The sequence below is a fragment of the Ascaphus truei genome, chromosome 13 (genome assembly GCF_040206685.1).
Source record: "Ascaphus truei isolate aAscTru1 chromosome 13, aAscTru1.hap1, whole genome shotgun sequence".
In the NCBI taxonomy this organism is placed as follows: Eukaryota; Metazoa; Chordata; class Amphibia; order Anura; family Ascaphidae; genus Ascaphus; species Ascaphus truei.
The window spans coordinates 24,684,527-24,697,264 of record NC_134495.1 but is presented as its reverse complement, the minus strand read 5'-3'; the positions used below and the strand labels follow the sequence as shown (position 1 = coordinate 24,697,264).

At 41.7% G+C, this 12,738-nt stretch overlaps 1 protein-coding gene across 4 annotated transcripts in view; it reads right to left on the bottom strand.

Annotated features, from left to right (window-relative positions):
* MYO18B (myosin XVIIIB) overlaps positions 1-12,738 on the bottom strand; it is a 345,583-nt gene that overhangs the window by 112,520 nt on the left and 220,325 nt on the right. For all 4 annotated transcript variants that reach the window (XM_075568959.1, XM_075568956.1, XM_075568957.1 and 1 more), the window contains 3 exons: positions 9,207-9,330; positions 4,868-5,068; positions 4,029-4,139 (listed from right to left, as the gene is read on the bottom strand). In XM_075568959.1, the coding sequence (XP_075425074.1) occupies positions 4,029-4,139; positions 4,868-5,068; positions 9,207-9,330 (436 nt within the window). The remainder of the gene's footprint in view (positions 1-4,028; positions 4,140-4,867; positions 5,069-9,206; positions 9,331-12,738) is intronic.

Genomic DNA, 12,738 nt, shown 5'->3' with positions numbered 1-12,738 from the left:
AATAGCCCGGCAATAGCACATACCTTAATTGTAGTTGCTTGTTGCATTTTAACTCTAAATATATATTTATTTTGTTACTGCTGCGGCCAGCTTTAATCTTACAAATGCCCGTAATTGAACGGGGCTATTTTTGGCTGGCGCCGAACTTGGCCGCGCTCAGCCGCATCTTCCCATCCCCTCGAGACACCCTGGCTCCCTCTGCTCCGCTCTTCCCGCATCTCCCCTCCATTCCCCTGTCCCCTTACCCGGGGATGCTGGCGGAACGTGCGACCGGCGACACAGTGACGCGCGTCACCAGCCGCGTGTCACCAGCCACGTCTGCCCGGAGTCTGCCCGCACATTGCGGTGGCGGCCGCAGAAGACTCAGCTCGGCCGCCACTGTAATATTCAACTAGTTTTATCTTTGCGTCCGACCGCAACTGCCTCCTCTACAATCCAGTTTTAAACATCAATGCTGGATTTGTGCTGCGTTAAAGAAATCCCTTCCATTTTTTTCTAATGCTGATTCCCCGCTGGCGCTGAGCGCGCTCATGCTTGGAGAGCGCTCCATGAGTCCCGGGTGTCCTGCTTGTACGCGCGAGGGGGGGGGGGAGGCATTGCGGGTAGTTGAGCACACGGGAAAGTATACATTTTTGTTTATCTAAACACCGAGTGCGGGTATGTATGCAACCGCTCAGCGCTAGCGGGGACGCCGCCTTAGGTGGGATAAAGAGCGATGATATCGGGTATAACCAAAGTTGACCGGGCAAAGGTCTCTGAGTTTGAGAGACCTTAAAGTAGTATAGCTTGGTTAAGAAAAACAAAATAGCTCACCATAAAAATAAGCGTTGTATTGTATTAGTAATATGAATTGCTATTAATTTGTGGCAACTGAACATGGTATGTGTGGTCTGAGAGGTGTTGATAGATATATTTGTTGGCCCTTAAGAAGTAGAGATGCTTTTGCCAACGAATGAAAGCTCAGTCACCAAGCATTGTTCTCTCCACCGTAATCCACATTTCAGGTTCTGGATAGGAGTTGGCATCATGAATGTAAACGCCTGGTGCATTTAACCACACTGTGACTCAGCTCCGAATTATTCGCAAAAAAAAAAGCCAGTTTTCCATGGTTCGCAAACTCATGCGAAAGCTTCGCTCATCTCTTGTAGGGAGGCCTTTTGGAGAATTAAACCTGATACTTTGTTGCTTAAGGGGTTAACTAAAGAAGTCAAGATGGATTGGTTTCTTAAAGTGAAATTAGGAAGATGATTTGTTTTCATTGATTGCTATTTGAGGATTCATTAGAGCGTAATTGTTTTGGTTTTACATACAGTACCTATACTGTAGATCTAACAGTAATGGTTGGGATATTTAGCCCTTGAGAAAGCCTTGAATACAGCGTAGTGTGTAGGGTGAACTATGTACAGGCATACACCGTTTTAAGGACACTCACTTTAAGTACACTCGCGAGTAACTACATCTTGCTCAATAGCCAAACGGCAGCTCACGCATGCGCCTGTCAGCACACCCTGAACAGCAATACCGGCTCCCTACCTGTACCGAAGCTGTGTGCAAGCGGGGAGACTATAGAGCCTGTTATACATGCGTTATTTACAGCAGTTATGCACATATATGACGATTGCAGTACAGTACATGCATCGATAAGTGGATAAAAGGCAGTGCTTCACTTTAAGTACATTTTCGCTTTACATACATGCTCCGGTCCCATTGCGTATGTTAATGCAGGGTATGCCTGTACTGTGTTTTTATCAACTATGAACTGTTTGCAATTTTGATACATTTAATAAACTGAATATGTCTGATTGTATCTTTCATCTGTTATGGTTCTGGTGTTTTTACTCAATCAAACATCAAACATCAAATGAACTGGCTGTGCATACGAAGAGAGGTTTAGACTATGATGTTCCCGTGTGGAATAATCTGGAGGCAAGAGGTCAGTCTCTAGAAAGTGGTAACTATGTGATTGTTAATCATCTTTGTACATATCCAGTAAAAATCTGCAACAACGGTCTTTCACACTATTAAGCTCTCATAATAGGACAAAGTAGGTTCCTATCACCCTCACACATCTGCAGGAATCCAGTCTCTAACATAAGGTATAGACTACCACCCACAAATGGCTGTGCATTGCCATCGTGTGGATTAGATACCAACATGGATCTCCTGGGCTTAGCTTTTGAGGTCCATACCCTGGTACAGATCATATCACTGTACTGTAAATGTTATATTGGATGTGTCTTTTAATGGATCAACACAAGAGTTTTCTTCATAGATGTTGTCGTACACGAGCTCTCCAGATCGCTCAAATCTCTTCTTTGGATGTACTATATGCACAACATATGTCTTACAATTTGTTCTAGAATGCAATGGCAATGCTTGGACAGTACAGTATATCATAATACTATATACATACATCTATATGCATTGGACACATCTCTGTCTCAAGCCCCTCATGATGCTACAGGCTAGTTGTATATGATTTCAAATAATTTCCAGCACCCAATTTCTCAATGCCAAAAACACAGATCTAAGAGGAATACATTACTCGCTCATACAGTACTAGCCAAATGATGCAACAATTTATTAAAAGCTGAACATTTTAATACTCCCAGGCTGAAGACATTGTAAATCAGACAGAACGGCTTGCCAGCAGTTGAATTGTTAAATAATATTATGTATCTACAGCAGAAGCTCCTATACTTTTGCATTTGATTAATTAATGACCAGCTTCAAATAATCCCTTTTGGCCACTTATATTTGTACAACCAAGAAGCAGATGGCTTGGCACGGAAAGTGACTGCTTTTTTTCCCCCTTTAGCTATTTTTACATTTTGATTGCATGGGTTCTAACCTCTCACAATATAAGATTTCAGATTAATTAACCCCAAATGCTTTTACAGACGCAATGCATTAATGCAAGGCGTTACTGACCCCTGCAGGTAACAAGCTGCTCCTTGTCCAGTTAACAAAAAAATGCTTTGGTCTTACTCATACGAAGTCAGCATCCCTCATTCTCTTTATTCCTCTAACCTAATCAACATCAGTGAAGAATTGCACTACAGATAAGACCACAAGTGTATTCTCGCTTGCTGCACCATTTCTTCCTTCTGTCTAAACAAATAGTTAGTCAGTGAAGTTTACACCCTGGAAAAGTTTTTAACACTTAAGGAAAAAAATGATAGCGAATTTGATACATTCCTTATAATTTGAGTGATATCCAAGTATTGTTATCCACCACCCCCACTATCCCACACCTGCAGGCATATACAGTAAACACACACATCGATGCTCACCATCATGGGTATAAAAAAACGAACATGATACATTTAAGCTGAGAGACGCAAGAAAGGAAAAATGTCCCTCATCGTACCAATATGATGCCAAATGCGCCTTCATACATAGACCCCTCGGTGCTTTGCAGGCGTCAAGAAGGTGGAAGGTACCATTATGTTATGATCACTCTATCACATGAGTAATATGAGGAAGTTTGGCACATGGATGTCACTCTATTGTTGTCAGATGTGAGTGGTGGTAGTGCCACCAAAAACCAATACAAACCCCATTTGGTCTTGTATTCAAAGCCAAAACCTTCCCTACTACTGTACACAACACTGTTGTACCTCACTGCTTGTGGTCACTGAGCATTAAAAGTAAGGGTGGACATTTTCACTGGTGTTATGGTTTTAGTGCTAAAAGATTTTCACATTTTGCCAAACATTCTGGAGAATGAATAGTCAAAATAAGCAACATTTTTTTGAACCATAAGTTATGGTTTGAATTCAAACTCTTGAGTGGAAGTTCCCAAGGTTTCAGTTCTCAAACCCAAAACTTCATCTAGTTAAAAGAAAAGAAAAAGCATAGAATGAGCCTTTCTTGGGGGTTGGCTCGTATTTCCATCGAATTTGAACATTTGCTTAAGAGTTTAACTCCCGAGAACCAAATGAACGCCGAATTGACGAAGTTCCGATTTCGAATCTGCCAACCTGCCCATCCTTATTTAACAGTTAATGAAATGGTCGCCAACATACCCGCCTTTGGCATGACTGCCGAACATCCTCTAGTTCCTCATCTTTGTCCTCCAGTTCTTTCAGGTGCATCTGCTTCATCCTTTCAATTTCCATTTCAAATCGGAGGCGCATCTGTGACAAAGGTATAATAGCGGTATTGGCCATCAAAAAATACTAGAGATAACTTTTAGTGGAACAAAACAAAACCTATTATTTGCAAACTAGATACCAGTATCATAAACTTCGCTAATTTGGGGAATCAGGCATTCATTATACAAAACAATGCTTTCCTTACCAGACCTCATGATGTGGTAGTGACATCATGGGGGACTCAATCAGTTAAAGCAGCAATGGTGCTGGGATTGTGTGTTCAAAGTAACAATCTTGTCTACTCTGTTTCTTTAATGCTGATTTTTTTTTTTAACCAAATTATTGCCAGGTGACTCCTCTGGAGCTGAACAGTGTTACTTTCCGCTGCGGGGACCCACTGGTTCTTGAGATACCTCCTGGTTTATTGATGGCGTTTCAGCTCCCTTTAAGGAAACCAAAACGGGCGCCAAATCCTGTGGATGCTACAGGCCAATGGAAAGCCACAATGGACAATGTTGCTTCTTATTGGATAACTGTGGGCTCCATCTTTCCAGATCTAAGAAATAATGCGGGGACTAAAATGGTAAGTATCTCAGGAAACAGGGCGTCCCTGGAGTTTAAAAAAAAAAAAAGCGCAGTTTAGGTCCAGAAGGAAGGAAATCAGCAGGTAAAATGGTTGGTATTGCTGCTTTAAACACAAAGGCACCAAATTGACATATTTGGAATTCATACTGACTTGTCGCTTTGAGTATCTGATTTCACACTGATACCTGCTCAAGGTGCTGTATGGAGTTGGCTTGCTCAGTCAACTGCTGACTCTGTTCACCAACGCTGGATTCCAACTCCCACACTTTCTTCTTTAGACAGGCCACAGAATTCTGATCAAACCCATTTGAAGAAGAGAGATCCGTCACTTGTCTTGCCAGCACCTCCAGCTGCTTTTTTAAATTGGTCGTCTCCAGTTCTTTTTGCTGTGGGCAAAATCAAACGTGTTCACCGCACGTCCTAATGTTCCTACATGGATTGTGCACACCTGCAAAGGGTTTCATGGCCTCTGGCCAAATGTACAGATGTTCATTCACATCAACTCAACTATATTTAACTCTTGGAGCTCTGTGGGCTTTATATATCAAACGGAAAAAGTATTGCGCAAAGTAGTTATTTTGTCGCAATTCGCACTGAAATATACTTGCGCCCGGTTGCCACGATGTATTAATCTTAGTTGCGCCATTTACTGGTATGCCTGCGACAAGATGATGAGCAAATGGGAGGAGTTACATTTGCATATTGGCGCAGGCCTATGTCTGAAACAATGTGCGGCTTGCGTTACTTTTCTTGATGGGTTTCTCCGTCACCTCTCAGGTGGCGCAAGTATTTTTTTTTGGGGGGGGGGGCGCAGAATTAATCTAGTGCAGCACCCACCAAATTCTAACACAGTAGAAATGCACTTCATAAACATGGCGTGATTCAGACGGGAAAAAATATCTACATTTTTGACGCAACTGTGTCAGCGCACACATATCTCTTGATATATAGAGCCCTTTGTATCTAAACAGAGAGGAGGGTGCTTTGTCGCTTTGCATCATTTTAGTTCGTGACCACATCCAATGCAAAACATTCTTTGATAAGTGTGATGGTTAGGCAGAGATTGATGCCCTTGGAATCCAGTTAAAGGATAAAGAGAGCAAAAAATAATGCACAGAGACAACCAATTTGATACATCCCATTGTAACATGTAACTGCTCTTCGCAAGATTACTCTAACAGGGCAATATTGGTGCAAAGTATCTTGATAGACTGACGCAAGATGAAAATGCTCTGATATTGATTGGATAGACTCGTTCTGGACCAGTACCCGGATTCACGATTCATTTAACAACCTGTAAAGTTCATGCTGCTCCCTTCTTCTAAGTAAATTTTTACATGACTTTGATTCCTAATGAAATAAAAATTTAAAAAAAATATCAGATTTGAAAGAAAGAAAAGAGAGACTAATTTAACGTATATCAGAAGCACCCTTACACATATAATATTTATTTATTTTAATGCACCCCTGGTTGGAACACTATAGGTCCCTTCTTCTCCCTTGAGAAAATTATTTGAGAAGTGTCAACATACTGTACACCATTCGAATAATCAGTATCAGCCCAGGTGAAAACGAAAATGGTCCACTGATTTGATCAATGTTCCAATGGAGGTTGTTAAATGACCTCCCCTCCCCCCCATCTTTAAAACCCACTCCCTTTCCCTTCTTGGTTCTGCACCCCATCCCTTCCCTGTTTTTGTGTCCCTGTTTATTTATGCATATTTGTGTTGGATGCAAAAGCTTGTTATTATGGTTCTGTAAATGAAAGGCGCAATTCATGCACTTTTTAAATATTGTTTATTTTAACATAGATTTGAAGCAGGACGTCTCCGGAGCTGAACCCCGTTAATTTCAGCTCCGGGGACCCCTGGCTCCCCAAGATAGAGACCTTCAAAGGGGGTGCCGGTATCTCTGTAAAGTTTAAAGCTCCTGCATCACACGGGCCAATAGGAACCTGATGATGTCAAAGCTTCCTATTGGTCCGCAGGGCGCGGGAGCCTTGAATCTCTGCCATTGCATGAACCCTTCTAGCCGAGTGGAGAGGCTATTGGCACCCCCTACAGAAGTAACAATCTCCGGAAGCAGGGAGTTCCTGGAGCTGAAATGAATGGGCTTCAATCCTATGTTACAAATAAAAAAAAATCGGGCAACAAAAAAAAATCGCATGCTTGGATTGCCTTTTTACAACTCTTCCAAATAAAGAGAAATGCGTTTTTTGGGCAAACCAGGTTTCAAACTCATCATCTGAAAGCTGAGAGGCTCTGTATAATCATTCCATACAGCCAAGGTCGAGAAGCAACATATTCTGTTATATAAAGAAGGGGTCCCAGACCATAATATTATTGTAGTTCATCCTACTGCAATCTTTTTCTGAGGCTTTGGTAAATGTTTTCTGCGTGTTGTTGATGTAGCGGTTGTAGTTTTAGTGTTCGCCAAATTGTACGGTACTCTGATTTATTTATTTTTACAGCTGACATGCCATTGATCTGTTAATAAACTCTTTGTAGAGTTCGGGCAGATGCATTGATCTGTGAGAACCCTGGATTTGGCAGGCTGTCATACTTTCTACTGGAACATGAAAACTCTTCAAAGGTGTAATCATACAGCACTGTACGTGAGGCTAGGATTGTGCAATTTAAACAACAGGGTGCTGTGGCTTTGTAATCTCACTTCGGCCTCAGCATCTGTTGTATACAGAATTCTCTGCGGGGGCCCCATTAATTAAATCATCTTGATACCTAGGGCTACCGTGATTTAGTGCAGGGCTCGTGGGCCAGTGGGACAAATGTGGCACGCAAAGGGATTTGATGTGGCCCTTGGACTCTCTGCTCCTGCTAATTTCATATTAGTTGCTTAGGCAGCTAAGTGCAGTTTTTCACACTGAAACTCACTTCTGAGTTAAAGTAATGTATATACTGTACATACACAGTGTATATACAGTATATACATATATATATATATGTATGTATATGTATATGTATATATATATATATATATATATATATATATAATATATATATATACAGTGTTCGACAAACCTATACATTTGCTCGCCCCGGGCGAGTGGATTTAACCCCCGGGCGAGTAAATATTGGCCCAAGCAGCGCTTTGTTTGGTATTGGGTGGCGAGTAGATTTTTTTGTGTGGCGAGTAGATTTTTTGGTCATTTGTCAACCACTGTATATATATATATTGTATATATATATATATATATATATATATATATATACTGTATATATATATATATATATATATATATATATATATATATATATATATATATATATATATATATATATATATATATAATACTGAGTTAAGTTATGGTGAGTAAAAAAAGTGACAAAAACCCTCCACAGGAAAGCAAATATGCAAATATAGCTGTATGCTCATCTGCATGTCCTAGGCAGGTCTGCAACCCCGCCTTTCCCCATTATCACCCAGCATACAGCACTTCCACTGCAGCAAGGGATTCTGGGAAATGACATGCAAATGAGTACACAGTGTCACTTTTTGCCTCAATAACCATTTTTAACATGGTTCCCTATAGGCTTAAGCTTGCTGCATGGTCACAGCTTTGAGCACAGCCAGGGTTAAGGTGCATACCCAGAAAACCACCCACAGACAGCTGTTTCGACCTTGATGGGTCTCATCAGTGTGGGGTTGATTTTACTGGGAATGCAAGAGAGGCTATGGGATAGGCTAAACCATAATACTGAGTTAAGTTATGGTGAGTAAAAAAAGTGACAAAAACCCTCCACAGGAAAGCAAATATGCAAATATAGCTGTATGCTCATCTGCATGTCCTAGGCATATATATATACTTTATATACTGAATATATATATATATATATATATATATATATATATATATATATATATATTGTATATATATAGTACAGATGTTATAAATGCTGGCAAAATGTTAAAATATTATAATTTTAAAGTGTTTACAGAGGCAATCTTTTTTTTCTCTCATACATAGGATTGAAGAAGTAGGTTTCCAGAGCTGAACCCCATTTATTGCAGCTCCGGGGAGCCCTTGCTTCTGGCGATATTTACCTCCATAGCGTGTGCCAGTAGCCGCTCAGCTAGCAAAGATCACGTAATTGGGGAGTTTCAAAGCTCCCGCGCCCTGCGGGCCAATAGGAAGCCGTGACATCATCCGGTGGCGGCTTCCTATTGGCCCACATAACGCCGGAGCTTTAAAAATCAGAGAGATACCGGCACCCCCTTCAGAGGTAACTATCGCTGCAAGCAGGGGGTTCCCGGAGCTGAAAAGAAGGTGGTTCAGCTCCGGGGACCCCCTGCTTCAATCATATATTTAAAAACAAAATTGCAAAAAGAATGTGCCAGCTTGGATTGCCCCTTTAAACGTGACTAAGCTTGTGGCCCTTTGGAGAACTAGTTGAAGCGCCCTTGTTCAGTGAATAAGCCCCTTTGTTTAACAGCCGTGCCTGCTTCCGTTTTCAACAGCAGCCTTTCTCCAACACCGTGCTTTGAAATGAACCGGCGCGACCTTACCTCCAAATTCTTTCGCAGTTTGCCCACCTCCCACAGGCAGGACGTATTTTCTTGCGTCACCTTCTCCCGTAAACTTTTCTCAAACGCTGCTTCCCCGATGGCTTGCGCTAACTGCATATCAAACCTGGGCGAGAAACATTGAAATTATCCTCTTTATTTCCCCCCCCGTCTAAGGCTGCGTCCCCGATAGCGCTGATCAGGCGGCGCTTGGCGAGGTGACTTGCATATATATATATATATATATATATATATATATATATATATATATATATATATATATATATATATATATATACACACACACAGAAGTCCCCGCTTACGCACGTATGCGCAGGCGCACACGCTCACCGGCGCTCGGTTAAACAAATTTTTTAAACTTTCTAGTGCCCTCAGCTTCCCCTGCAGCAAACCCCCCCCCCCCCCCAGCCCCCGTGAGCGCCTGCGAAAATTTTAAGGACACCCGGCGCTCTTGCTCTACAAGCATGAGCGCGCTCAGCGCCAGCGGGGACAAAGCCTAATACAGCCGTGAAATGGGGCCACGGCTCCAGAAACTGTTATTTAAGGATTAGACGGGCAAAAAAAAACGAAAAAAAAGAAATAGTAGGCTAGGGCAATATCATTAACTTGGCAAGTTACTTTTCCGAGCGTTCGTGGGGTGACATTTCACTTCTGTCTCCATAAAGAATGATGGACTGTCCCTGGTTGGCAAAATGTTAGAATCATGAATCATGTGTCGCCAGAGCAAGTGACAAAATCATGGAAATGAGTCATTTCTATTCAAAAGAACGGAGCCCGCATTTAAATCTGCAGAACCTCCCTAAAGGACGGTTACCAATATCTGGCAGCACTGCGTTTATCTCACACTGCGCTTTATTATTAGGAAGTATAAGGTTGAAATGCTCAACGTAATAAAAAATACAACTGTGATTACACATTGGCTTTCCGTGTATCTACTTTATTCTTTTATTTCATAAGTTTTCGTATCTCAGTTAAACAGGATATTCATAAAACCCATCAATCATAATGAAATGTGCAATATATACTGTAACGAGCTTTACATAAAAGACATCAGCCCGTATTTAATATGCGCTGTAGCTATTTCCGCCTTGTTACCCAGTATATATTGAGCATTACGGGTCTCTGTGTTGTCGCCGAGTTAACCCTTGCAACATTTTGGGAAACTGCAAAACGTTTGATAAATAATGCAGTTTTTCCCAATTTATTTGTAATTTTTTTTTTTTTTAGAAGAAGACATTTGTGACCTGCAAAATGAAAACTGTGCACATCACTTTTGAAAGGTAATTATCAAGTTTCTTATATTTCAAACAGATGCAAACACACAGTACTTTGCTTCTTGTTCCTGTTGCAGTGAGTGATTTAATACAGACTGTATCATGTCCATTTATAAATGGCTCTCATATTGCACACTTCAATATGATCGATGCATTTAATAAGCTTCCTGTTATGCAAAGCCGTTAAATAGAGTATTTTACACATTAAGTAGTCTATGGTGGATATTCCAGTAGCTGCGGGAAGTGTATTTCAGTGCAGAAAGAGCCCTTTCCCCTCGGATATGCATGTTCCTAAATCCTGTAAGCCCTCCTCGCATGTTCAAACCAGGCGTCAAGTGACGGGGCGTTGCCATGGCAACATGATGTCACATGACGCTGCAGTGTCATTTGGCGCCGGAGACGGGCGGGGAGGGGGCATGAGCAGGGGGTGAGGGCAGGTAGGGGGGCGCAGGGGGAAAAGATCGCGCACCCTGTATATAGCTCACACGTATGCTGTGACAGTGGAGCTATCGCACATCTGGTTTAGCTCAATACTAGAGCTGCTGATCTTTGCATATACATTAGCATATCTCCCAGGTATCTACGGTGTGCTCAATTATGTAATTTGGAGGGAGGCTTGAGGGGGATATACTGTACTGTATATTGGGGTTCGACTAAATGATGGTCTCTCTCTCGTTCTCCAGCACATCCTGTACGTTAAGCTCCGGAGGGCGCTAACGCCACCTTTAGGTAATTCTTCTTCAAAACAAGGTACAATCCGTGCGGACTGGCTGCTTAACCACTGGTATTCTCTATTTCAATAGACGCAATGGTAATAATAAGATTTTAAATACAGAATACGACTAGCTGGTCGTGACCGTAACAAACCATGCGGTTTGACCAGGACAAATTCAAAGCTAATAGAATATCTCTTTGTGCCAATGCAGAGAAAGGTGCGTTTAGACGCACTATTGTGTTTTGTGGAGCGGAGAACAGTTTCTATCATCCGATGCAACATTTTACACATACACCACTTCAGATATGGGGTTCTATGTATCACAGTGCAAATTCCAACGCAAAGTCTGTATTATTTTGTTGCAACCTGAGCTAAAATATACCTGCAACAGACAGCATCAAAGTCTTAATCTTGCTTGCCCCATGAGGGATTGATGGAACACATTGGCGCAGGCCTTTATATTAGGGAATGTGTGGCTTGTGCAACTTTTCTTCATGGTTTTCTTTGTTGGTTTTCTCCACCACTCTTGCTTCAGTAGGCTTCAGTGTGTCTCTACCTTGTTATTTTACAGTATGAGATGTTTGTGTATCAGCATCTATAGTAGGCTGTGCTTCGTAACTTTGTTGAATGGTAAGACACTCATGGCTGATTTTACAGGCAACTTCCTTATTTATTTATTTATTTTACTCCACAATTCATTTAAGTCCTATCGTAATGTGTCTGCAAATAATACTTCAATTGCTTATTCTTATTTTTATTATTAGAATAATGTATGACCCATGGGGTATGTTAAGTTATCTTAGTGGGTTCCTAGTTCCTACAGGGAGTTAAGGGGTTGCATCCTTTTTCTAGCCCTAGTATTACATTGTAGGTTGCACGCAACTAATTTCATATTGAAAGTCACATAGATAGTTGATTGGCCAGTCCCTGGTTTTCCAGAATGTGCTGGAAGGGCCACCCTATAGGGGATGACTCAGCTAGGCTAAACCCTTCCCTTATTCTGCCCAGCTAAAGGGATAGGGGCAAAATTGATAAATATAAGGGACTTGGTTTTCAATCTTCAGGTGGAGAAACTAGAGAAGGGGATCTCACCTGTAAATATGTTTATAGTAACTAACTAGGAAATAAGCCCTTTGTTATTATCCAGTAAGGGAAAAGTCACTATCAATTACAGGGTCCACCGATATGGATCTTAGGCGCGTCCTACCCACAAGAGGGGATGGCAAGGAACTCCATCATAGGTTCCTAAGTGATAGGTTCCTTAGAGTCTCACCCCATAGCTGCCAGAAGGGATAGGTTCCCAGCTGTCCTCAAAAGAGGGGAGCAGAAGCTATGTCAGGGGGGTAGAGTGTGTTTCCTCAAACTTCAGGGCACCCTGCCAACGGGTCCCGGTGGAGGTGGGAGCAGTCACATTCACAAAGGCCAAGTGCATTTCCTTAACGTGACAACAAGGGAAAGAATTGTGCCTCTTTGGGGAATGCTGCATGGGCACCCCTAAAGAAGAAGTAGTATTATTGGACTGTTC